Source organism: Heterodontus francisci, chromosome 14 (genome assembly GCF_036365525.1).
Source record: "Heterodontus francisci isolate sHetFra1 chromosome 14, sHetFra1.hap1, whole genome shotgun sequence".
Classification (NCBI taxonomy): Eukaryota; Metazoa; Chordata; class Chondrichthyes; order Heterodontiformes; family Heterodontidae; genus Heterodontus; species Heterodontus francisci.
The window spans coordinates 40,433,009-40,460,414 of NC_090384.1; the positions used below are offsets into that span (position 1 = coordinate 40,433,009).

Below are 27,406 nucleotides of genomic sequence, written 5' to 3' on the forward strand. Positions count from 1 at the left end.
AAAATCCACAGGTGTCTGCTTCAGTCAAAGCACATTAACACACATATATTCCAGGTGGGCTCTGGTCTATAACAGCATAGGCTCCTTAAAAGACATGCTTCTCTGCAATGAGTTCCATATACAAATATCCTTTTAGATACAAGACCTGTAAAAATATACCTTTAGAGTGCAGCAGAACACAGAGTCTGGAAGCAGAAGACAGGCAATGGGTTATGACAGAAGTCGGTTTCATTTACTTTTTTTGTAAAATATATATTTTTATTTTTGGTGCATATTGTGCTCATCAATATGAAGGATGTCAGTGCTGAGATCTGAATATATTTTCACTTTTACACCATCAGTATTACATATTCCCGGATCAAACGCAGGGTAAATTATCTCAACAATACTCTAATCAACTTTTTTTTTAAATATAAAAGTGGCCTTCTCCCCTCTCAAATAAAAGACTTTTGACATTTTTATTTTCCACACCAGCCATCTCAAAGTGGCAATGCCCAGGTAGTACCAGAAAACAGATACCCTCAAACTTTATATACTTATTAGCAACTGAACTTAAAGGCTACAAACTCATTTCCCTCTCTGGGTTGGTTTCCAAACCAGGTCCCATAGTTTAAAGGACAGTGTTGAACCCTCTTCATCATATTAGAGCGCGGACTTCATCACCCTCTCTGCCTGAACTAGATTTATCCAGATTCAAGAGGTGAAAGGGCAGTCTCTGACCCATGACACCATAGGGGGAATATTTCAGGAAATTATTTTAGTGAAGTCATGACAACTATTTTGTCTGTTTGAGCACAGAATGAGTACTCAGGGTGTTTGTGTTGCTCAACTTATAGATTGCCCCCTATCTACCAAACAGGATGAGTTGGACACTGCCAGTTCTCAGCTCAAACCACAGGTGGAGCCAAAAACAGAGATGAGATGCTTGATCTCAGCAGAGGTTGGGGCTGAACTGACTTCTCCAACATACACAAAGGGGCATCAGCACTTCTGAGGGTGAGGTAGAGTGAGAATTAGGGTTCAAGATTGAGGACTGAGTGGGAGGGCAGGGCCAAACAGTGAATGTTGTGCCTGAATAAGGACTGTGAGTGAGATTTCAGAGACCCGAGAGTGATGGCTGGGTACAAAAGTGAAGGGTGAGTCAAAGTGAAGGCCATGTTAGATGGTGAGGATCAAATTTGATAGTAAAGCCTGAGAGCCATACAGCTCCGGAAAACTGAAAGTCACCACGACACTTCACAGATGAAACTTGTCTCGCTTCGTGTTTACCGATAGCAAATCAACTTTCAACCATTGGTTGGCATGGATTAGTGAGCAACAATTTTCTTTTAAATATTAACATACAAATGTACAAGAATATAAAGTTTACATTTGAAAGGAAGGTGAAATATATCGAACTGGTTTCAAACACATCTGTGGTTTTTATACAATAAGACATTGTGCAATTTGTAGGCAAGCATATAGAAAACTAACTTATATATTGCATAAAAGATAAAACTCAGCATTATTGCACAAGTGATGGAGTATGTGTACTGTGTTTACCCATCAGGTACACATAGCGTGAACAAGCCCCCAGCCCCATTCCTCTTAGCCTTTCCTAAATGTGCAGATCTATACTCCACCTTGGATTTCAAGAGGCCAATGGCTATAAACAAGTAAGCACTGAGAGCTGTGCATGAGCGGGCTAGCCAGGACAGACAAGGGAAGAAGTACTTCCATCCCATTCTTGGGGAGTCTTTCTCTCTCTGGCTAGTGTCAGCACTTGTGCTAAACAATGCCACTTTATGTGGTTTCAGTCTGATATTTGGCATGTACATGAGGACAGTCTCCTTCCCACCAGTATAAATAAAAGATTAACAAGACCATAGTTAATGTAACCCATTTGCTAAGGTCTTGAAAAACTAACTCTGGAATTTAGTCATGCTTTGTCTTATGAAGACTGTGATATCAAATGCTTCTGTCCCCCTCTGCACCCTCTAAATGTGCCACACAATGATCATCCATGCTCTTTTACAGAACTACCCCCTCAGTAATCTAATTTCACAGCTTCTAGGTATTCCAACTCTTGTTGATCCCAACATGTATACAAAAATGATTTATTCTGAAAAAAAATTGCTATACTCAGCAAAGAGTGAGCTAATTGACAACATTCCCTGAACCCAAGACCTCTTGAATGCTGGGATCTCCCAGCTGAGCTGACACTGAACTCTTGCTACTGAAGTCAACCAATAGATAAGCACAGTGCAGAAAGACAATGAGCGTTCATCTTAACTGTGAGAAGACACCAGCCAATGGATGAACAAAGGATGAGGACGCATAGGAAACTTTAGGAAAGCTCTCAAAGTCTCAGAGTGCCGTAGACAAATATAGACATTTGGGTAGTGCTAATGTACAGGTGCTATCTTGAGGCCACAATGCCCAGTCTTCTTAGCCTGTATTCCAAGCCTGATCCTCGGAAGTGAAAAGGCAACATTCTTATTTCCTGGGACACCTAGCCAAAGGAGAGAAGTTCACAGAAGTGCCAGAGTATGCTTAGTCACTAAATTTCATACATTAATTCAGTTGGTTACCATTCTGTTGCAATGAGAGATTCCTCAATTCTTGGATACTCATGAGAGACTAGGGAAGTTCATGTTCAACTGAAGGGACTGTCGGTGACTGCAAGGGAAGAGTTTGCTAGTATTTAAGTGCAGATAGTAACAGCAGGAGTCTAAATATTTGTTCTCAGGAACCCCTGCACTAACCTACTGAAATGGTTTGTTGGCTAAACAATTACACTGGGGTTTAGCAAATGATGTAATCTGTGATCTATGCATCTTTAAAAGGAATAATTCAGACAATGATGTCCTTGACTAGATTAATATCGGGTCATCTTTTGACTTAAACTTCTGACCATTTTAACCAAATCACTGCACCAGTTAGGTTGCAATTTGCAGCAGGAGTGAGGCCTACAGCATTATTGAGGGAACTCACCCAGTGTAAGCAGATCACCAATTTGGGGCCACTAAACACTACCACATATATTTATATATGTAAAAAAAGAAATTCTCTCTTAGATTCTCTTTAAGTGTTACCTTGGCTCAGTTAGTATCAGCCTTGTTTGAATCAGAAGGTTGTGAGTTCAAGCCCCACTCCAGGACTTGACAATACAGGCTGATGGTCTGGTGCAGTAGCGAGGCAGTGCTGCACTGTCAAGGAGCCATCCTCCAGATGGGAAGTTGAACCAAATACTTACTTGCTTATTCCAGTGGATCAGGTGGACATTAAGATTCCACAGTACTTTTCAAAGAGGAACAGGATACACCTTTCCAGTGCCCTGGTCAACATTCTTTCCTCAGCCAATACTAAAACAGATTAACTAGTTAATTAACTTAAATGTTTTTAGGATCTTCCTATGTCTTCAATAATAACCACTGTATTTTGAGATGTTCTGAGGGAAGTGGCAATGTGCTATAGAAATCCAATCTGTCTTATTAGTGGAACAATGTCAGTCTCACAGCCACAACAATTAGATATTTGCTTTGCAAGAGCACAAGTCAGGGCTTTTATATCAGGGCCACTACGGTAGGCTGTATAATATGAGGATCTGTAAAATATACTTCCTCAATGTAAACACACATACTTCTTTGGTACCACGGCACTTTACATTCTGACTGCTATGTTTATATTGCTCATTCTACCAATTTTTTTCCTTTGGCAAGGAAAGTGGAAAGTGCTGATTGTATACAATTGTTTTTTTTTGATACAGGATGCAGGAAAGACCTGAGAAGGTTTATTTTTGGCTAGAGAGGGGCAGAAGAGAGATTTTAAAATTGGGGACAGCTACATAAAACAGGGGAGGGAACAAAGAACAAATACAGAGAGGAGGCAGAAAAATTTAGTGCAATTCCAACTCGCAGAGATCTCACACTGAGCTCAGTGAGAAAACTTTGCCTGTACACTGTACGTACAGCTTTTAACTCTGTCTACCCCCCTTCAAAAAATGGCCAGCCTCAACATTAAGCAGCAGCTCTGTCTGCCCCACTGTGACAGCGTCACATGCTTCACAATATCTCCATGTTAGGATGATTCCTTCAACCGTTGCTGCTCACACAAGCCACTGTAAGGTTAACCCACATACCAGAGTCTAAACAATGACTCTGATGTTGGCTATTTTTAACTGCACCTCATTGCATATATTATCACTGTCTGGATTCTATTCCCTCATGTTGAAGACTAATCCTCAAAGGCCCTTTCTCTCTTTCTTTGCCTCCTCTCCTGAAAGCAGCAGTGACTTAGAACCAGCTAAAATCTTTGCAGGTTGGGTCATGAATCTAAGTGCATTTCAGTTTTGGGAGGCAAAGGGTGCTGGACAAAGGTGTGAGGTCTTAACTGCCTCTTCCCAGTTCACAATTCTAATAAAACAGCCTGCAGAGGTCAATAATGAACAACTCTGCATGGCAGGACCTTTAAGTTGTGTGTGCCAAGAACAGGTGAGGTTTTTGATAAATGTCATTTAGGTGGAAGATCAAAAGAACACTGGAGTAACTAAAAAAAAATGGCTTTAGTTTTGTTCTGCTCCATTCCCTTATAAAACAACCCAAAATGAAGAGCCTGCCAAGCAGAACTGCCTTGCTCCGTCTCTCCAATCAGACCAATGAAGGATCCATTTCTTCAACTGCCTACGAACCATGAGCGAAGAAAAGTGCCCTGTTTAATATCTTCATCACCAAAGTCACATGAATGAAGAATGGCCTTGTGTGCTGATTGCAGCAGTTGTAGTCATCGTGGACTCCCATTCTAGCCATTCCTCACAGCAGTGCTGTTCCTCAGTAGTGTGTCTATACAGGTACCGGTTATGAGCATCATCTATAGAGTTCAATGAACATGCCTTTCCAAACTACCCCGAGGTGGCAGTCCAGGTGTACTGTAACAGCAATAGGCGTGGCTTGATTAGCATTCCCTCCAGATAGAGAAGGTGAGGCAAGCATCAGAAGACCAGTGGCAGTACATCCCATCACTCCAGAAAGCTTTGTGCAAGTGTTGAAGTGAAGACCAGTTACTTGGAGAGTTTGCTGATGACACGAATCAGTGCACCATTTTCATCTTTCAGTCTCTGATTGTCAGCTCTCAAATCTGTTAAAACCTGAATTGATAGTTTAAAAAAAAAATTATGTTTAGGATGTTGGCCATTAATAGGACTTTTGTTTCAGACTAAATATGCTACAGGAAAAAAAAAGCCTCAGACCTTTAGTTCTTCCTCAAGTTCTGAGATTCTTCTTTCTAAAGCTTTCCGCTCCTGTTAAAAGAAGTCAGAGTCAGTACAGAGGCATGAATAGCACAGAGTCAGTATGTGTTATTATAGAAATAGAGGCCATTCAGCCCACTGTGCCTTTGCATGGTGCTAGCTCTTCAAGTGGAACGAAGTAGTCTAATGCCATTCCTCTGTCCTTGCGCCATAAAATTTATTTATTGTTCCTTTCAAATATTTATCCAATTTCCTTTTAAATTACCTTCCAGTTTCTGTCTTGACAGTCACTTGTGGTAAAATACTCATGTTTCTAACATCTCCCTTTGTTCTTCTACTGATAATCCTTAGTCTATGCCCACCTGCTACTGATGTGTCAACCAGTGGAAAAGATCTATCACAATTTACCCTCGCAACACCTCTGATCATCTTGAAAACCTGTAACAGGTTCACCTTAATATGTTTTCCATTGAAAAAGCTGAAAATCTTCAACTTTTTCCTTATAGCAAAGCAGCTCTTGCCCACCTTATTGTGGTGAATCTTTGCAGTACCTTTTCTACGACTCCTTTCAATAACAGGGTGCCCAGAACCGTACATACTATTCTTAACTGTGGTCATACCTATTTTCTTGTACAAATTCAACTTCAATTCCTTGCTTTAATATTTACTGCCTCAACAGTGGATGATCCATCTCGGCCTCCTCCTGAGGTCCCCAGCATCATAGATGCCAGTCTAAAGTCAATCTGATTCACTCCACGTGATATCAAGAAAGGGCTGAAGGCACTGGATACTGCAAAGGCTATGGGCTCTGACAACATTCCGGTGATAGTACTGAAGACTTGTGCTCCTGAACGAGTCGCGCCCCTAGCAAAACTATTCCTGTACAGCTAAAACACTGGCATCTACCCGACAATGTAGAAAATTGCCCAAGTATGTCCTGTGTACAAAATGCAGGACAAATCCAACTTGGCCAATTCCCGCCCTATCAGTCTACTCCCGATCATCAGCAAAGTGATGGAAGGGGTTGTCAACTGTGCTATCAAGCGGCACTGACTCAGCAATAACCTGCTCGCTAATGCTCAGTTTAGGTTCCGCCAGGGCCACTCAGCTCCTGACCTCATTACAGCCTTGGTTCAAACATGGACAAAAGAGCTGAACTCAAGAGGTAAGGTGAGAGTGACTGCCCTTGACATCAAGGCAGCATTTGACCGAGTATGGCATCAAGGAGCCTTCACAAAACTGGAGTCAATGGAAATCGGGGGAAAACTCTCCTGCAGTACTACTATTGCTGGTTGGAGTCATACCTAGCACAAAGGAAGATGGTTGCGGTTGTTGGAGATCAATTATCTCAGTCCCAGGACATCACTGCAGGAGTTCCTCAGGGTAGTGCCCTAGGCCCAACCATCTTCAGCTGCTTCAGCAATGACCTTCCCTCCTTCAATCATAAGGTCAGAAGTGGGGATGTTCACTGATGATTGCACAATGTTCAGTGCCATTCTCGACTCCTCAGATACTGAAGCAATCCGTGTCCATATGCAGCAAAACCTAGACAACATCCAGGCTTGGGCTGATAAGTGGCAAGCAATACTCGCGCCACACAAAAGTGGCAGGCAATGACCATCTCAAACAAGAGAGAATCTTACCATCTCCCCTTGACGTTCAATGGCATTACCATCGCTGAATCCCCCACTATCAACATCCTGGGGGGTTACCATTGACCAGAAACTAAACTGGACCAGCCACATAAATGCTGTGGCTACAAAAGCAGGTCAGAGACTGGGAAATTTGCAGTGAGTAACTCACCTCCTGTCTCCCCAATGCCTGTTCACCATCTACAAGGCACAAGTCAGGAGTGGCTCTCCACTTGCCTGGATGGGTGCAGCTCCAACACCACTCAAGAAGCTCGACACTATCCAGGACAAAGCAGCATGCTTGACTGGCACCTCATCCACCACCTTCAACATTCACTCACGCACAGTTGCAGAAGATGCACTGCAGCAACTCACCAAGGCTCCTTCACCAGCAACTTCCAAACCTGCGACGTCCAGCAGCTAGAATGGCAAGGGCAGCAGATGCATGGGAACACCACCGCCTGCAAGTTCCCCTCCCAAGCCACATACCTCCTGACGTGGAACTATATCGCCGTTCCTTCACTGTCGCTGGGTCAAGATCCTGGAACTCTTTTCCTAACAGCACTATTGGTGTACCTACACCCCAAGAACTGCAGCGGTTCCAGAAGGCAGCTCACCACCACCTTCTTAAGGGCAATTAGAGATGGACAATAAATGCTGGCCTAGCCAGCGATGCCCGCATCCCCCGAATGAAAAAAATATATAAAGTGCATAATTCCATTTGTTGTTTTTAATTACCTTTCCTACCAGTATTTCAAGCTTTAAATATCTACACTCCACAACACTCTATTCCTCCACTCACAGATCATTATCATTTAGGGTAAATTTATTTTAAATGATCTGCTTCACACTCTCTGCACTGAACAGCATCTGCCACCTTCCTGTGTCCTTCTGCATTTTCCTTGTAGTTTGCCATGTCCCCTAATTTAGTGTAATTTGCAAATTGAAATATTATTGCCATGTCACAATCATTTATGTATATGAAAAATGAGAGGGTGAAATGGTGACCTCTGGGGTACACCACTCATTATATCTTGCTAATCTAAGAAACATCGACTTCCTCCCTGTTCTATCTTTCAGATCCCTCTAGTTAAAACATCATTTTACCTTTAATAATCATCAGCCATAATCTTTGTCACTATCATGTTTCAGAACCTTTTAACCATTTTTCCCACACAAAGCCATTTAAATGTGTATTCAGCAAATTTTAAGAAAAGCCCCTCAGAGGATAGGTAGCTAAAATGGCTAATGAGCTAGTTTTGATGTCTCCCCACAGACTGTAATTAATAAGCAATTTCTTAGCCTGTCTCAGCATCGGCTGACATCTCCCAGTACTTTTCTCCCTAAAATCCTTCAGCAGAGAGAGACTTTCAGCCTGTCTTTTTTTTTTAGTTCATTCATGGGTCCCAGGATTGTGACGCAGCAACAGTGAAGGAATGGTGATATAATTCCAAGTCAGGATAGTATGTGACTTTGACGGGGAACTTGCAGGTCATGGCATTTTCATGTGACTGCTGCCTTGTTCTTCTAGGTGGTACAGGTCATGGGTTTGGAAGGTGCTGTTGAAGGAGCATTGGTACGTCACTGCAGTACATCTTGTAGATGGTACACACTGCTGCAACCGTACATCAGTGATGGTGGGAGTGACTGCTTAAGGTGGTGGATGGGATGTCAATTAAGCAGGCTGCTTTGTCCTGGATGGTGTCCAGCTTCTTGAGTGTTGAGGTATTCCATCACACTCCTGACTTGTGCCTTGTAGATGGGCTTTGAGGAGATAGGTGGTGAGTTACTTGCTGCAGAAATCCCAGCCTCTGACCTGCTCTTGTAGCTACAGTATTTATATGACCGGTCCAGTTAATTTTTTGATGTGAATTGAAAACAGATTCAGAGACAACATTCTCGATTCTCATTTCTAAAATCACTTGGTACCCCATATTGTTGCTAGAATTACTAATTGCCAATATTATTCATCACTCTGTGTCTATTTCCAGAATTATCCAGTGCTTGCTACCAATTCCCATAATTAATTTGGAGATCCTGTACTCACTTTCTTCTCCATCTCCAGGTGGGCAGTCCTGTCTGCGAATCTTTCTTGCATCTATCAATCCAAAACAGAAATAGACAGATCAAAAAATGACATATTGCAAAATGGTGAGTATGATAGCAGAGCCATCTCTACTTAAAACATGGCGAGGGGGTGCAAGGACAGTGAGTGCGACAGATTTAATACTTGGCGAGTGGGTGTATGGGCAGAGTGCTGTTGGTTTAATTCCAGTACGATCTCTCTTGCTGGTATAACATGCATGGACTGGGTGCACAAGGGAGAAAAGCAGTGGCAGGAGCCCTCACCCGATCTGCTTGCCCTTGCAGTTTTCCACCACTGCTTTCTAGCATTATGCCATTTGGTCTTCATGGAAGCATGAATGGCATCCAGCAATGAGCTTGTAAGCAGAGAGCGCTGCTATATCCAGCATGTGAATGGGACATTGTTTGTCGGGGCCAAGCACTGCATAACTTGTCCAAAGGAGGACAAACATCAACAGAAAGAAAAAAGAAAGCCTTTTATTTATACAACGCCTTTTATGAACTCAGGACACCCCAAAGGCAATTAAGTAGTTCTGAAATGTAGTAACTGTTGTAATGTAAGAAACGCAGCAGCCAATGTGCACACAGCAAGCTCACACAAACACTAATGTGATGGCGACCAGACCTATTTTAGTGATTTGGTTGAAGGATAAATATTGTCCAGGAAAACGAGGAGAATTCCTCTGTTCTTCTTCAAATGGTGTCATGGGATCTTTTACATCTGAGTTGGCAGCGGGACCTGGGTTTGATATCTCATTCAGAAGACAGCAACTCTGACAGTGCAATCTGCACTGGAGTGGCAGCCTAGATTGTGTTCATGTCTCTGGAGTGGGATTTGAACCCACAATCTTCTGGTGAGAGCACTACCAACTGAGTTATGGTTGATGCCTAAAAGGTTTTTTCGTTTTTGCCTCCAAAGTGGTAGATTCCCAAAAGTGCAAGGATTCCACCCATTTGGACTCCTTTCAATAATGCCACGGCATGAGTGAAAAAAATTGCATTCTATTAACACATGGGTTGCACGTGACTGTCAGAATTGTGTCATGTAGGCGGATGCCAGGTACCTTGGAAGCTGCCACAATGCATTCATTCTACATCAGCGTGCAGTGCTACCCTTATTTCAAGGTTGAAAATAAATTGGTAAATGCTGGAGATACTCATGTCTGGCAGCAGCTGTTGAAACAGAGTTAACTTTTCAGGTTGATCATCTTTTATTACACTGGGTTCATCAGCGCATTGATGAAAAGTCAATAACTTGAAATGTTAACAGTTTCTCTCTCCACAGCTGCTGCCTGACCTGCTGAGTATTTCCAGCATTTTCTGTTTTTATTTCAGATTTCTAGCATCCGTAGTGTTTTGTTCTTACTTCAAAGTGGTTTGGCCCTGTACAGCTGGATGGATGGATACAGGGCAACCAAGGACACCTTGTGAGCTCTCGCTGAAGACACCAATGTATTGTCCCAGAACAGTAACTGAAAGAAAATATACTGAGGAGTGTACTACTGCTCGGAGCTGAATAGAACACACTGATGGACTGCTCATTCCACCATCTTCTAGAAGTCCAGGAAGGGGCATGCTCCTATATGGTCCCAGAAAGCTCTCGATAATTATAGTCATTTTCTGCATAACTTTACTTTCTGGAGGAAGTTATGATAGGGCCAAAGAGGATAGAGGCATGAGGCAGAGCCTGTGGATTTACCAGTTCCAACTAAGTATGCTTGGGAAATCCACCAATTGTGCCTAGAAAACAATTCATTTAAAATTTGCAAGCTCCTCGCCTATTTCCCCATCCTAAGTGTTGCTGAACAGAGCTTCCTTTGAACTGTCCCACCAGTGCCATACAATACTATGACACCATACTATACTTCATCCATCAAGAGTGCACATTCGATCACAGGCTTAAATGAAACTCCAACACCAAATTCAAGGGCACATGTGCCAAATTTATTGATCTGAAAATGTGTTTAAGGACATAAGAAATAGGAGCAGGAGCAGGCCATATGGCCCCTCGAGCCTGCTCCACCAATGAATGAGGCCACAGTTGATCTTTGACCTCAGCTTCACTTTCCCATCTGATCCCTTCAGTCCAAACACTTATCGATCTCAGCCTTGAGTACACTCAATCACTGAGCATCATAACTCTCTGGGGTAGAGAATTCCAAAGACTGGCAACCCTCTGAGCAAAGAAAGTTCTCCTCACCTCAGTCCTAAATATTGTCCCCTTATCCTGAGACTATGCCCCCTAGTTGAAGATTCACCAGCCAGTATCTACCCTGTCAAGCCCGCTCATAATCTTATATGTTTCTGAGATCATTTCTCATTCTTCTAAACTCCAGAGAGTAAAGGCCCATTCTACTCGTGTGCATCTTATGTTTCATTTTTCCTGTGCTTCCCCTTAGTGGTAATGTATGTTGAGGGTCTTTTACTAGTTATCCAACTTTTTTTTAAGGTGTTGAGGTGGCTGCCTGCTTTTTTTAAATTCATTCCTGGGATGTGGGGGTCGCTGGTAAGGTCAGCATTTATTGCCCATCCCTAATTACCCTTGAGAAGATAGTGGTGAGCTGCCTTCTTGAACCGCTGCAGTCCTTGTGGGGTAGGTACACCCACAGTGCTGTTAGGAAGGGAGTTCCAGGATTTTGACCCAGCGACAGTGAAGGAACAGTGATATAGTTCCAAGTCAGGATGGTGTGTGGCTTGGAAGGGAACTTGCAGGTGATGATGTTCCCATGCATCTGCTGCCCTTGTCCTTCTAAGTGGTAGAGGTCGTGGGTTTGGAAGGTGCTGTCTAAGGAGCCTTGGTGCATTGCTGAAGTGCATCTTGTAGATGGTACACACTACTAACACTGTGCATCGGTGGTGGAGGGAGTGAATGTTTGTGGATGGGGTGCCAATCAAGCGGGCTGCTTTATCCTGGATGGTGTTGAGCTTCTTGAGTGTTGTTGGAGCTGCACCCATCCAGGCAAGTAGAGAGTATTCCATCACACTCCTGACCTGTGCCTTGTAGATGGTGGACAAGCTTTGGGGATTCAGGAGGTGAGTTACTCGCCGCAGGATTCCTAGCCTCTGACCTGCTCTTGTAGCCACGGTATTTATATGACTACTCCTGTTCAGTTTCTGGTCAATGGTAACCCCCAGGATGTTGATAGTGGGGAATTCAGCGACCGTAATGCTACTGAACGTCAAGGGGAGATGGTTAGATTCTCTCTTTTTTGAGATGGGCATTGCCTGGCACTTGTGTGGCATGAATGTTACTTGCCACTTATCTGCCCAAGCCTGGATATTGTCCAGGTCTTGCTGCATTTCTACGCTGACTGCTTCAGTATCTGAGGAGTCGCGAATGGTGCTGAACATTGTACAATCAGCGAACATCCCCACTTCTGACCTTATGACTGAAGGAGGGTCATTGATGAAGCAGCTGAAGATGGTTGGGCCTAGGACACTACCCTGAGGAACTCATGCAGTGATGTCCTGGAGCTGAGATGATTAACCTCCAACAACCACAACCACCTTTCTTCGCGTTAGGTATGACTCTAACCAGCGGAGAGTTTTCCCCGATTCCCATTCACTCCAGTTTTGCTAGGACTCGTTGATGCCGTATCCAGTCAAATGCTGCCTTGATGTCAATGGCAGTCACTCTCACCTGACCTCTTGAGTTCAGCTCTTTTGTCCATGTTTGAATCAAGGCTGTAATGAGGTCAGGAGCTGAGTGGCCCTGGCAGAACCCAAACTGTGCGTCAGTGAGCAGGTTATTGCTAAGTAAGTGCCAATTGATAGCACTGTTGATGACGCCTTCCATCACTTTACTGATGATTGAAAGTAGACTGATGGGGCGGTAACTGGTCGGGTTGGACTTGTCCTGCTTTTTGTGCACAGGACATACCTGGGCAATTTTCCACATTGCCAGGTAGATGCCAGTATTGTAGCTGTACTGGAACAGCTTGGCTCAGGGGCGCAGCAAGTTCTGGAGCACAGGTCTTCAGTACTATTGCTGGAATGTTGTCAGGGCCCATAGCCTTTACAGTATCCATGCCTTCAGTCGTTTCTTGATATCATGAGGGGTGAATCGAATTGGCTGAAGACCGGCATCTGTGATGCTGGGGACTTCAGGAGGAGGCCAAGATGGATCATCCACTCGGCACTTCTGGCTTTTCTTAAGGACTCCTGGGCTTATTATCCCCTTCAGAAGGGTCACATGTCCATGTAACTGCAGGCACCACTGGTATTGCTCTGGTGACTGCCTGTGTTCACTGGCCTTTGGAAACTGCTTGACCCCACTGAGTGAGATGGTTATGTGGCAAGGATGAGGAGTCACTGATCAGCACCTCCTTTGTGTCTGTCATACCCCTGGAGAAGCTTTGTATCAAGGTGCTGTCCAGATTATCCACCAGTATCGGCATCAGATGAGAACTTGCTCAAGAAAATTGCAGCCTAATATCTCCATGGTGCTAGTTATGTCACTACTGACAGTTCCTTAAGCCTTCTTACGCCCTGGAGATTCCACACACTCCAGAGTAGACTGTAGTTCTGTGATGTAGTTAAAGATCACTGCACAGATACAGGTAGTGGATTCCTTCATAGCAGCTGTCAGACTTTGCAGGGCTCTTTGCACATTTGTAAAGATCTTACTGAACTGATGGCCCTCACAAAACAACTTTCTTGTATAGACGGGTGCTGGACAGCACAAATCCTGGAACAGCATGAGGCCATCTTTAAGCAATCCCTCCAGCCTACTTCCTGCTCCTCCTCACTCGTGCTATAGCTTACACCCAGTGCTCCTACTCTAACTACCATCTTCCCTCAGAGTGGTTGTTACTGTGCTGGTGCTTGTGGAGTGAGTGATGCAGTGTGCTGGGAAGTGGATTTTCCCTCTGAGCCTATGAACTGTTGCTCCTCAGGAGTCCTTACAGAAGCTCAATTGGGGAAAAGCATATAATGGAATCTGTAAGGTATTCCTGGGAGAACATTTCAGTAGCGATCAATATGATATAGAGGAGCCAGGTAAGTTGCCTATTGGCAGAATGGTTGAGTGAAGGACCAATTTTTTGAAGGGCGACAAAGGAATGGAAGAATAGTTACTAGCCTGCAGTTTCAGGTTCATCACCTGCATGACCCTCTTCAATGGGGACCACCGAGTGACAGTCCTGGCCGAGTCCTTTCACGCAAGTCAACGGCTGCAGATTTGGGGAGCCCGCTCCAGTTTTCATCTTTCCCCTTCTACTGCATGCCTCCTTTGCCTGCATCATGAAGATATTGATAAAATGCTGACCATTTTCCTGAAGTCCGCCATCATTAGATAATTAGCCACTGTGCTTCCTAAAGCAAGAGTGCAAGAGCATGCAGCATGCAAGTGGGTAGTAGAAGGATAGGTCATGGTCCCACCTCCCAGCAGTGAGAGCAGCAAGTTTACAGGGAAGATGAAAGGTTGTGCCATGCCTGAATTTGGGTTGCCATGTGCTCATGCTATTAGGGCAGAGGAGAGTGTAAAGGCAAAGAAACATCCAGTGTCAGTAACCAGCTGATTGACGGGAAGCCTTTTGTGTGTTGCAGATATGTCATTGCAGTATATTGTAGAGATAAAGAACGGCGGGTGCTTTAAGTAGCAAATATCGTGGTGTTGAATTTCTTCCTCATCTGGGAGGATGGCCTCTTTATTGAAGAAACTGCATTCAGCTTTTTGGCCATTCCTTCCCAGAGAGCCCGGACTGCAGCTTCCTGCGAAGGCTCTTCTGATCCAAGAATAGCACACTTTCTTGCTATCATCTCCCATAAAAGTGCCTCCTGGGCTCTCTCAGAAAAGGAAGCGGTTTACGTGCATGAACAAGTGGTGCAGACTTTGCACTCCCTTTAAAGTCAGACATGACTCAGTGAAATAGAAACTTGTGTACTTGCACAAGAAACACCGAAACTGTGTGGACAGCTGAACGATAACTGCTAATTCGGGTGCAAACCAATCACCACTATTTCCGGAGCTCTGTGGTGTGGGTGCGTCGTTCACTAGTTTCATCCCTATCTAATTAATACTGCATTAATCCCACTGACCCTTAACAATTAACTCTACCCAGCACTGAAAGGGCTGTGTTCTGTGGGGACTGTTCAAATGCCGATTACCTGTGTGGCCTTCTCTAACTCCAGCTTTGTCTGTGCAATCTGCATCTGCATCTCCTGCAGCTGGTCCCGTAGTTGGACATTCTCTCCCTGAAGCTCCTCGTACAGCTGTTGAGGACGAAGACAGAGATGAGACTGTCATTACTTTAGAGGCTTTTCTGGCAACATTTCAGATGAGCAACACCACTCAACATTACATCAATGGATCCACTTGAGCAGAAATACTACAGGAATTAATATTAACAACAGGAACTGGCAGGGAGCATCAGAATCAGAATATACCTTGGCAATGGTGACCACCATATGGAGATTAAGGTTAGATTTATGAGGGAAAAGGGAATGAGCATGAGAAACATTTAACTTTGGAAAGGGAGGTTTTGAGAGAACGACCGAAGGAAAATGGACAGGACAGAAGAGGAAAAGCATGGAAGAAAAGTGGATCATCTTCCTATACAGAATACAGAATAATGTATACTACCGGAGGAGAAGGGAAACAGAGGATAAGGACTGATGTGAGCAGCAATAACAGTAATGTGGGGGATAAAACGAGAGAGCGATTGCTCCAAAGTGCAACATTACAGCTACAGTACAACGTACAGGTGATTAGCAAAACAAGGTAAAGGAAGTCAAGAAACTGGTCATGACAGCTAAAGTAGAAAAGCAAACTGGGATAACAGAAAATATTTAAAGAAATGTCAAGCATTTCGCAGAAGCATGATCAGACTAAAGGAGGAGATATGAGAAGGGGCGAACAAAATAATGCTCAGAGGTGAATTTTAAGCAGAGTCCTGAAGGAGGAGAGGGAGGTAGAGAGGCAGAAGTGTACAGGGCCAGAATTCCAGAGCCTGGGCTCTACAACTGAAGGCATGGCCACCAATGGTGGGCAAAAGGAGGAGGAGATGTACAAGAGACCATCAGAGGAACACAGATTTCTGGGTGGATCTATTATGATACAGGAGGTCACAGAGATAGGGAGGGGCAAGGCAATGAAGGGATTTAAGCACTATATCCTGAATGAAAATATGGTCACAGCTCCAAATTTACCTTTCTGTAGCCTCTCCTCTCGGCCTCGATGTCTGCCCGACCTATGTGTGTAGAATGCAAGCCAGTATCCGAGTAGGAGGTCACTATTCTATCTGACAGATTCCCATGGCTGCTTCCTGTGGTTTCTCCCCTATAATTGAAGGCAACACAAAGACAGAAATAAAGCAGTAATTATTAAATTGTACTTTTTCAACCCAACTTTCATATCCACTGAGGCCACTGCCAGATGGTAGAGGGTACAGTCACCAGGTACAAAGGGGACTGACTACCAGTGTTCCCAACTTTGCCAATGGTGGGCAACTTGTTCTAGCAAAAGATGAACAAAACACGAGGTGCTCCAATTCCATCCGCAAACTTTAGGACTCATTATAAATTTCCGATTAACATTCTTCTTTTTTTTTGGCCTCCTTGTCTCGAGAGACAATGGGTAAGCGCCTGGAGGTGGTTAGTGGTTTGTGAAGCAGTGCCTGGAGTGGCTGTAAACGCCTATTAACATGGGCCTTTGGAAACACCATCACTTCTTTTATTGCTTTTTAAATGATCACATCTCAATCCAATCATCCATCACTACCTGCACCACATAATAGATATGGCTGGTGAACAAACCCTTGCCATTTAGGAAACCACCAGAACTCAAGACTTCAATTGATGTTTCTGTAGGATTTCCCCACATTGAGTTGGTGATAGAAGGACTAAAATGGAGAGCTTAAAAATCCACAATTTCAGACACTATAGAAGGGTTCTGGATGGCTCAGTGGATAAATGTACCACCCAGAGTGATAATGACTGTGAAGAATCTGTCACGAGGATAATGATGTACGAGGAAGACCATTCAGTCCACAGAAGCTCATTCATACAAAACACCCTAGAGTTCACGCCCTGTATAATCCAGGGTCTGTGACAAGTTAGGGAATCTCACCCAGCAGGGATTCAATGCCTGTGCACCTGCACTTGGGAAGGGAAAAATTAGCCAGTGACTCCTGCTAGAAAGAATATCCATTAATGTTAGGTGAGGACTGAATCAATCTCAGCTATGACAGGATGAGAAATGGAGTATACAGAATCCTTACCTGGTCAGATAATCAGTCTGCAAAAGAAAGGAAAAAGACAAACTGAGACCAAAATCAGTAATAAATAATGCACTAAAAATAATCGAGATCAGTAAACAATCCATACATAACCACACATATAAACTTCCCGTTATGGGACAAGTATCTCTCACTGTCTCCAGAGTGGTCTAGTTTCAGGTTACTTTAATGACTCATTCTTTCTTGCAACATTCTCATCGCACCCTTGGCCAAACCTGCTTGGAACAAAGGTTCTTAGTCCCACTGTAACATCTCCTGCCTCCATTTCTGATCTGTCAAGTAAATTCTCATTCAGGTCAATCTCACCTTCAGACTTGATAATTCCAATACTCTCCTGCTGGCCTCTAAACCCCCATCCTTCATAAATCTCAACTCATTCAAAACTGATACCTGTATACTATCCTGCAGCAAGCCCTGCACCCCACCATTAGCCCCCGCTGCCCAACCAGAACCCACACCTCTACAACAACACAAAAGCAAAATACTGCAAATACTGGAAATCTGAACTAAAAGTAGAAAATGTTGGAAATACCCAGCGGTCAGGTAGCATCTGTAGAGAGAGAAACAGAGTTAACATTAACTGTTTCACTCTCCACAGATGCTGCAGGACCTGCTGAGTATTTCCAGTATTTTCTGTTTTAACCCCACCCCTGCCCCACACCAGCATCCTTGCTGATCTATATAAGTTCCTGGTGCTACATCTTGCAGTTAAAATTTTCATCCACGCTTAAATCTCTCTGTAATTGCCTTTCCTTCTCTATAACCTCTAGCCCTACAAACCCATCCCAACATCATCACCCCCATACTCCCTGTTCCTGTGATTCCAGTCCTATGTACCCTTCTCGTCCCTTTGCCCTGCCATTGGTAGCCACCTAGGTCCCACACTTTGGAATTCTCTTCCTAAATCCATCCACTACACTCTACTCATGTAAGACATTCCTTCAAACCCATGTCTTTACCCAAGCTTTCAGCCACCTCCTTCTTTGGCCTGGTGTCTGTTTTCCCTAATGCTTCCATGGAGGTGCTTAGGATTGTTTAAAATATGTTGTTACTGCTGTTCTGGATCCTTGCTCCATGCTGATTAAGAATGGATCCTATCAAGGGTGGAGTCAGTATGCACAGAACACAGGAAAAAAGGACTAGGGAGGCAGTTTAACCAAAAAAAAGGGTGGATTTCAGTTTAACCAAAATAAAAAGGGTGGATTTTCACTGGTTTGATGGTGGGGGTGGGGGGTGGGGGTGGTTAAAGTCTTAAAAAAACAGAATTCCAATATAAACGCCTCCAACCTGCCCACATCTGGCTTTAATTGAGGCAGGAAAGTGGGTGGGTGAACAACCCGTTTCGCACTTTAAATATTATTTTCCCCTTTATTTGTTTGTGGGATGTGAATATCTCCGGCATTTATTGCCCATTGCTACAGCCCTCGAGAAGGTGCTAGTGAGCCGCCTTCTGGAACTGCTGCAGTCCGTGTGGTATTAGCACATCCACAGTGCTGTTAGGTGGTGAATTCCAGGCTTTTGATCCAATGACAATGAAGGAATGGTGAAATATTTCCAAGTCAGGCTGGTGCATTGGAGGGGAACTTTCAGGGGGTGGTGTTCCCAAGCATCTGTTGCCCTTGTTCTTCGAGGTGGTAGTGGTCTTGGGTTTGGAAGGTGCTGTCGAAGGAGCCTTGGTGAGTTGCTGCAGTGTACTTTGTGCATGGTACAGACGGCAGCCACAGTGCGCTGGTGGTGGATGGAGTGAATGTTGAAGGAGGTGGATGTTGTGCCAATAAAGCAGGCTACTTTGTCCTGGATGGTGTTGAACTTTTTGAGTGTTGTTGGAGCTGCACCAATCCAGGCAAATGGAGAATATTCCATCACACTCCTGATTCATGCCTTACAGAGGGTGCACAGGCTTTGGGAAGTCAGGACATGAGTTACTCTCTGCAGAATTCCCAGCCTCTGACCTTGTAGCTCTTGTAGCCACAGCATTTATATGACTGGTCCAGTTCAGTTTCTGCGCAATGGTAACTCCCAGGATGTTGATTGTGGGAAATTCAGAGATGATATTCCCGTTGAAAGTCAAGGGGAGATGCTTGGACTCTCTCTTGTTGGAGATGGTCATTGCCTGTCACTTGTGCAGCGCAATTATTACTTTCCACTTAGCAGCCCAAGCCTGAATGTTGTCCAGGATTTGCTGCATGCAGCCATGCACGGTTTCAGTATCTGAGGAGTTCCGAATGGAACCGAACATGGTGCAATCATCAGCAAACATCCTCGTGAATCATGTTATGGTGGAGGGAAGGTCATTGATGAAGCAGCTGAAGATGGGCCGAGGACACTGCCCTGAGGAATTCCTGCAGCGAGGTTCTGGGGCTGAGATGATTGGCCTCCAACAACCACAACCATCTTCCTTTGTGCTAGGTATGACTCCAACCAGTGGAGTGTTCCCCCCACCCCCACCCCCATAGACTTCAGTTTTGTAGGGCTCCTTGTTGCCATACTCAGTCAAATGCTGCCTTGATGTCAAGGGCAGTCACTCTCACCTCACTTCTGGAATTCAGCTCTTTGGTCCATGTCTGGATCAAAGCTGTAATGAGGTCTGGAGCCGAAAAGTTCTGGTGAACCCAAATTGGCACTGGTGGGCAAGCGACTGAGCACCACTTGATAGCATTGTTGATGACACCTTCCATACTTTGCTGATATTTGAGAGTAGATTGATGGGGCAGTAATTAGCTGGATTGGATTTGTCCTGCTTTTTGTGGACAGGACACACCTGAGCAATTTTCCACTTTGTCAGGTAGGTGCCAGTGTGGTGGTTGGACTGGAAGAGATTGGGTAGACACACAGCTAATTCTGGAACACAAGTCTTCAGCAGTTGGGGCTTTGTTATAAATAGTTTGCTCAGCCATTTCGATATCATGTGTAATGAATCACATTGGCTGAAGATTGGCTTTTGTGATGGTGAGAACCTCAGATGGAGGCCGAGATGGATCAACCATCAGCACTTCTGGCTGAAGATGGTTGCAAATGCTTCAGCTTTGTCCTTTACACTCACTTGCTGAGAACCCCCATTATTGAGGATGGGGATGTTCATAGAGAATCCTCCTCCCATTAGTTCTTTAATTGTCCACCACCATTCATGACTGGATTGGCAGGACTGCAGAGCTTTGATCTGATATGTTATTTGTGGGATGACTCAGCTCTGTCATTTGCATGCTGCCTCTGTTGTTTCACATGCCTATAGTCTTGTGTTGTAGCTTCACCAGGTAGGCATTTCATTTTTAGGTCTTCCTGGCATGCTCTCCTGCACTACTCATTGAGGTTTGGCCCCATGGGTAAGTGGTGATGATATACCAGGCCATGCGGTTATAGATGGTGGAGGAATACATTTCTGCTGCTGCTGAAGGCCTACATGAATGCCCAGTTTTGAGCTGCTAGATCTGATTGGAATCATTTCCATTTAGTATGGTGGTAGTCCCACACAACATATCAGAGGGTATCCTTAGTGTGAAGATGGGACTTTGTCTCCACAAGGACTGTGCAGTAACCATTCCTACCAATACTGTCTTGAATAAATGCATCTGTGAGAGACAGGTTGAAGTCAAGTAGGTTTCTCGCTCGTGTTGGTTCTCTCGTCACCTGCCATTGGCCCAGTCTAGCAGAAATATCCTTCAGGACTTGGTCAGCTCGGTCAGTAGTGGTCCTTCTGACCTACTCTTGATGATCAACATTGAACTCCTCCAGCCAGAGTACATTCTGCGCCCTTTCTATCCTCAGTGCTTCTTTTAAGTGGTATTCAACATGCAGGGATACTGATTCATTAGTTGAAGGACGGTGTTAGGTGGTAATCAGAAGGTTTCCTTTACCATTTTTGACGTGATGCCATGAGACTTCATGGGGTCTGGAGTCAATGTTGAGGATTCCCAGGACTGCTCCCTCCCAACTGTATACCACTGTGCCACTACCTCTGGTGAATATGTCCTGGCACTGGGACCGGACATACCCTGGGATGGTGATGAAGTAGTCTGGGACACTGGCTTTAAAGGTATGATTCAAAGAGCATGACTATGTCAGGCTGTTGTTTGACTAGTCTGTGGGACAGCTCTCCCAATTTTGGCACAAGTCCCCAGATGTTAGTGCAGAGAGCTTTGCAGGGATAACTGGGTTTGTGCCTTTGTTGTGTCCAGTGCCTCGGTTAATGCCAGGTGGTCCATCTGGTTTTATTCTTATTGGTTCTCTAACTGTTTGATACCACTGATTGGTTTGCCAGGCCATTTTACAGGGCAGTTAATCACACTGCTGTGGGTCTGGAGTCACATGTAGGCCATTGGACAATGACAACAGATTTCCTTCCCTAAAGGACATTAATGAACTAGATGGGATTTTACGACAATCTGGTATTTCATGGTCATCATTACTGATACTAGCTTTTTATTCCCAATTTATTTAATTAAATGAATTTAAGTTCCCCAGTTCGAATTTGAACCCATGTCTCTGGATCATTAGTCTGCGTACCTGGATTACTAGCTTCACTCTGTTGGAGAGAGGCTGGGCAGATAGCTAGACATGAAAAATATGAGACAGATCCTCCCACACAGCTTTGGCAGTCAATTTATGTTAGTCTTGTACTACAGGTGCCTGATCCATACCTGCCTCTTCTGTGATTCCATCACTTCCTCGCCATCTGAGTGGTCCTGGTCATTGTCATCCTGGAAGAAGATAGCATTTACAAAAACATATGAATAGTCTGGAACCAGTGTCCTCAAGAGATGGACCATAGTCCATTTCCAAATTCAGAACTCCTTTACATGAACTATACCAGAGTTTCAAGTACCGGGTAAGACAAACACTGACCTGTCAGTCAAGTTGTTTTTCCAGCCATTGAGCTCATTTGCTTAAGCAATCTTTGCTCACTTCAGTTTATGAGTGAAGTGCATAATGACTGTCCAGCCAAAAGTGAAAGAGTTCCATGACTGGGACAAAAGATGATTCTGTTAAACTAGTTTCAAATAGAACCGAGTGCAGAATATCACAGTTTGTGATCTTTTGCAGGAATATTCAATGAGAAGTTTAAAACAATACTGATGGAATCTGTATATGATAAAATAGAGATGAATGCTTTCCATGTAAACAGAGGGTAACTGTGCCCTGGATTTTTCAGATTACACAAGTCTACAGCAGAGGAACAGGCCATTTGGCCCAACTGGTCTATGCCAGCATTTATGTGCCACATGAGCCTCCCTCCACTCCATTTTATCTCACCTTATTTTCTATTACTTTCTCTCTCATTCATTTATCTTACTTCCCCTTAAATGCATCAATGCTACTTGCCTCAACTACTCTGTGTGATAGCAAGTTGCACATTCTTACCACTCTGGGTAAAGATGTTGCTCCTGGATTCCCTAATGGATCTATTAGTGACTATCCTATATTTACAGCTTCCAATTTTGATCTCCCCCGCAAGTGAAAACATTTTCTCCACATCTACCCTATCAAACCCTTTTATTATCTTGAAGACCTCTATTAGGTCATCCTCTCAGCCTTCTCTGTTCCCAAACTGCTCAGTCTTTCCTGATCGTTATAACTTCACAGTTCTGGTATCATCCTCATGAATCTTTTTTGCACCTTCTCCAAAGCCTCTATATCCTTTTTAAAATATGGAGACCAGAACTGTGCAGAGTACTCCAACTGTGGGCAAATCAAGTTTCTATGCAGATTCAAAGTAACTTCCCTGCTTTTCAGTTCTATACCTGTAGAAATGAACCCCTATCTCTAAGTTTCCATCATAAGCAGAATACAACTGCTGAAATAATACCCCATAAATGTCAGCAGCTGCTCCTGGACATTGGGAGGGTCAATGACAGAGGTCAATAACTTCAGTGGAATGTTAGACCGGAAAGGGCATTAAATGGGCATCTAATCTGAACCTATCCCATTCCTGCCAGTGAGCTAGGATAAAATCAGGCCCTCTAATTCTCTCAGCTAGAAGTTTATGGATTGTTTATAATTTGAACACAAGTAAAAACTGCAAATGATGTGTAATAAAGTCAGTCATATCTGCAGTGGATCTATTTTTCCTCTTGCACACAAACAGCCTTTTTAAAAAAAAGATATTCTTGATACAAGCATTACCTAAATAATGAAACTTGCACTCCAGATTTCCTTCAAATAATTCTGAAAATTAACTAAAAAAGATATGAAGAAACTGAAGAGAAGCAATGAATCTCTTCAGCTCACTAAGTGCTCCTGATCCATCCTGGACAATTGTACGCACTACTACTCAGACTGTCGAATCGGCCTTCAGCTAGCAGAATTACAGCTCTAGGTAAAATAATACTAAGTCCAAGGTCAGGGTTTTGGGAGAGGCTGATGCCTTCAGGAAAGGACGAACGGAGAAAATAAAAATAATTTGCATTTATCTGGAATCTAAACAAGCCCTCAGGGTATCCCAAAATGCTTTCCAACCAGCGGATTACTTTTGAAGTGGTCCCTGTTATTTGGTATGTGAACGTGGCAGACAATTATAAATTGCATAAACAGAAAATGAATGATTGACCAGTTCCTACGTTCCTATGTAAGATCTGCTTTTGGTAGTGCTGTTTGAGGGAGAAATATTACCCAGAACACCAGAAATAGTGCATTTGAACCTTTTATGTCTACATAAACAGGGAGATAAAGCCTCCATTTAACATCTCATCCCATTTCTGATAACGCAGCACTCCCTTGGTTTTGCATAGAAGTGGGGCTTAAACCCATATCCAACTGACTCAGAGGTGAATGTGCTACCAGCTGTATCAGGTCCTCAATCAGGTCCCCCCTCAGCTTTCTCTGCTCGAAGGAAAACAACCCTCACCTATCCAGTCTCTCTTCATAGCTGAAATGCTCCAGCCCAGTCAACATCCTGGTGACTCTCCTCTGCACCCTCTCCAGTGCAATCACATCCCTCCTATGGTGTGGCGACCAGAACTGTACACAGTACTCCAGCTGTGGCCTAACTAGTTTTATACAGCTCCACCATAACCACCCTACTCTTATATTCTATGCCTCAGCTAATAAAGACAAGTATCCCATATGCCTTCCTAACCACATTATCTATCTATGTTGCTGCTTTCAGTGATCTATGGCCAAGTACACCAAGGTCCCTCTGACCCTCTGTACTTCCTAGGGTCCTACCATCCATTGTATATTCCCTTGCCTTGTTAGTCCTCCCAAAATGCATCACCTCACACTTCTCAGGATTAAATTCCATTTGCCACTGCTCCACCCATCTTACCAGCCCAGCTATATCGTCCTGTAATCTAAGGCTCTCCTCCTCACTATTTATGACACCACCAATTTTCGTGTCATCTGCAAACTTACTGATCATACCTCCTATTTTTTTTTTTGAGATACAGCACTGAAACAGGCCCTTCAGCCCACCGAGTCTATGCCGACCATCAACCACCCATTTATACTAATCCTACACTAATCCCATATTCCTCCCACATCCCCACCTGTCCCTATATTTCCCTACCATCTACCTATACTAGGGACAATTTATAACGGCCAATTTACCTACCAACCTGCAAGTCTTTTGGCTGTGGGAGGAAACCGGAGCACCCGGAGAAAACCCACACAGACACAGGGAGAACTTGCAAACTCCACACAGGCAGTACCCAGAATTGAACCCGAGTCGCTGGAACTGTGAGGCTGCGGTGCTAACCACTGCGCCATTCACATCTAAATCATTAATGCACACGACAAACAACAAGAGTCCCAGCACCAATCCCTGCGGTACACCCCTGGTCACAGACTTCCAATCACAAAAACAACCCTCAACCATCGCCCTCTGCCTCCTGCCTCTAAGCCAATTTTGGATCCAATTTGCCAAATTGCCCTGAATCCCATGGACTCTTACTTTCTTGACCAATCTCCCATGCGGGACCTTATCAAAAGCCTTACTGAAGTCCATGTAGACTACATCAACTGCTTTATCCTCATCTACACATCTAGTCACCTCCTCGAAAAATTCAATCAAGTTTTTTAGACATGATCTCCCCCTGACAAAGCCATGCTGACTATCCCTGAGCAATCCCTGCGTCTCCAAGTGGAGATTAATCCTGTCCCTCAGAATTTTTTCCAATAGCTTCCCTACCACCGATGTTAGACTCACCAGCCTGTAATTACCTGGTTTATCCCTGCTACACGTCTTGAATAATGGTACCACATTCACTGTCCTCCAGTCCTCTGGTACCTCTCCTGTGGCCAGAGAGGATTTGAAAATTTGTGTCAGAGCCCCTGCTATCTCCTCCCTTGCCTTACATAACAGCCTGGGATACATCTCATCTGGGCCTGGGGATTTATCCACTTTTAAGCCTGATAAAACAGCTAATATCTCCTCCCTTTCAATGCTAATTTGTTCAAGTATATCACAATCCCCCTCCCTGATTCAATTACTAACAAACAATGTTTGAGTGATTCAACTGGTTCATATTTACTTTCATTATTTACGGGCAGTTTCTCTTAACTGGTACAAAAACAAGAAATGCTGGAATCACTCAGCAGGTCTGGCAGCATCTGTGGAAAGAGAAGCAGAGTTAACGTTTCGGGTCAGTGACCCTTCTTCAGAACTTCGGGTCACTGACCCGAAACGTTAACTCTGCTTCTCTTTCCACAGATGCTGCCAGACCTGCTGAGTGATTCCAGCATTTCTTGTTTTTGTTTCAGATTTCCAGCATCCGCAGTATTTTGCTTTTATTCTCTTAACTGGTAGTTCAGGATTGGTTGTTTATCCTTAGTATTTAGTAGATACTCATTGGTGGTTTTCTAGCTGCCTCCCATGCTCATTATACAGCACAAAATCAACATCCAACTGTGTGACTGCAGCAGCAGCGACTAACATATGAATCTGATCAGCTTCTCAACCTCAGGATGTTCATGTAAAAATGCACAGATGCAACAGAAAGCATCTACAACTGTGAACTCTACCACCACCAGAGTATTCTGCATATTCACCATCGATTTAAACAGTGTTGCCCATTCTTTTTCTCTTCACTGAGGATTCTTTATACTGAAGCCCACAAAATATTTATTCGACATTTCCAGTTGCCACGCTGCTTTACTGACTCTACTGATCTTAATCCACTTCCTCGCATTCTCAGGTTCAGTAATGCCTCCTAGCCAGCACCAGAAATGATATAATTAGTTTAAATGGAAATATTAACAAAATCAGGCATTAAAAAAAGAGTATGTTTGATTTCAGTTTGAAGGATTGCAATGGTTTGTAGTGGTCTGAAGTGGTTTGATTGTTAGCAATGGTTCTGTTGAAGAGACCCTGTCTTTGAGCAGGGTACCTGACCAGACTTGGAATTCTCAACTGCTCAGAATACTTACATCTTGTGATACGGAATGCACACCTGTTGATCTTCTTTTCCCCCTCGGCCGTCTTCGGTCCCTGGTACCAGATTTTCTGTACGAAGAGTCATCCGATTCCTTCTCCTCTTCTTTAGCTTTCTCCAATTCTGTGGGAGAAATCCTAAATTGTGATTAACCATTCAGGAATGGCCCAGCAGCCAGAAACACCACACAGATGCCAACCTCCCAGAGATACACAGCATCAAGTGTCAACACTCAAGCCCTCAGCTATAAACTGCTTTCAGAGACAACACACACCAAAAGGAGACAAACAGCACCAAGCAATGACAATCAGCCCCTGAGGTAAACCACACCTTGTATGGCAACAATCAGGATCCAGAGAAAAGCAGCCAGTCATCCAGAAACAACACAACAGCCTGTGCGAGCACGTCACCCAGAAACAACGCAACACCGTGAGAGCACACGTCACCCAGAAACAACGCAACACCCTGTGACAACACAACAGCCTGTGCGAGCACGTCACCCAGAAACAACGCAACACCGTGAGAGCACACGTCACCCAGAAACAACGCAACACCCTGTGACAACACATCACCCACAGACAACGCAACACCCTGTGACAACACATCACCCAGAAACAACTGAGTTTGTTTTTTGTCTAGGTTGAGATAAGTCTCACTTCCAGGAGCTATGTGACACCTCTGGCCACTGTTTGTGGCTGCTGAGTTTTGCATCTTTGTTCTGCCATTCATTGTTGGGTCCTGCCTTGTTTCTGGATGACATGTGCTGCCACGAGCAGTTGCTTTGTTTCTGGGTCATGTGTCTTCTCACAGAGTGTTGTGTTGTTTCTGGGTGACGTGTTATCACCTGGAAGTGAGTCTCAT

The 27,406-nt window shown here is 44.0% G+C and overlaps 1 protein-coding gene across 4 annotated transcripts in view; it reads right to left on the reverse strand.

The window, feature by feature from the left end:
* Positions 1 to 272: 272 nt before the first annotated feature.
* Positions 273 to 27,406, reverse strand: part of LOC137376988 (protein phosphatase 1 regulatory subunit 12A-like) — a 190,686-nt gene continuing 163,552 nt past the window's right edge. For all 4 annotated transcript variants that reach the window (XM_068046047.1, XM_068046048.1, XM_068046049.1 and 1 more), the window contains 8 exons: positions 26,541 to 26,668; positions 21,818 to 21,877; positions 17,163 to 17,179; positions 16,093 to 16,222; positions 15,052 to 15,156; positions 8,906 to 8,956; positions 5,228 to 5,278; positions 273 to 5,125 (listed from right to left, as the gene is read on the reverse strand). In XM_068046047.1, the coding sequence (XP_067902148.1) occupies positions 5,039 to 5,125; positions 5,228 to 5,278; positions 8,906 to 8,956; positions 15,052 to 15,156; positions 16,093 to 16,222; positions 17,163 to 17,179; positions 21,818 to 21,877; positions 26,541 to 26,668 (629 nt within the window). In that variant the 3' untranslated portion in view covers positions 273 to 5,038. The remainder of the gene's footprint in view (positions 5,126 to 5,227; positions 5,279 to 8,905; positions 8,957 to 15,051; positions 15,157 to 16,092; positions 16,223 to 17,162; positions 17,180 to 21,817; positions 21,878 to 26,540; positions 26,669 to 27,406) is intronic.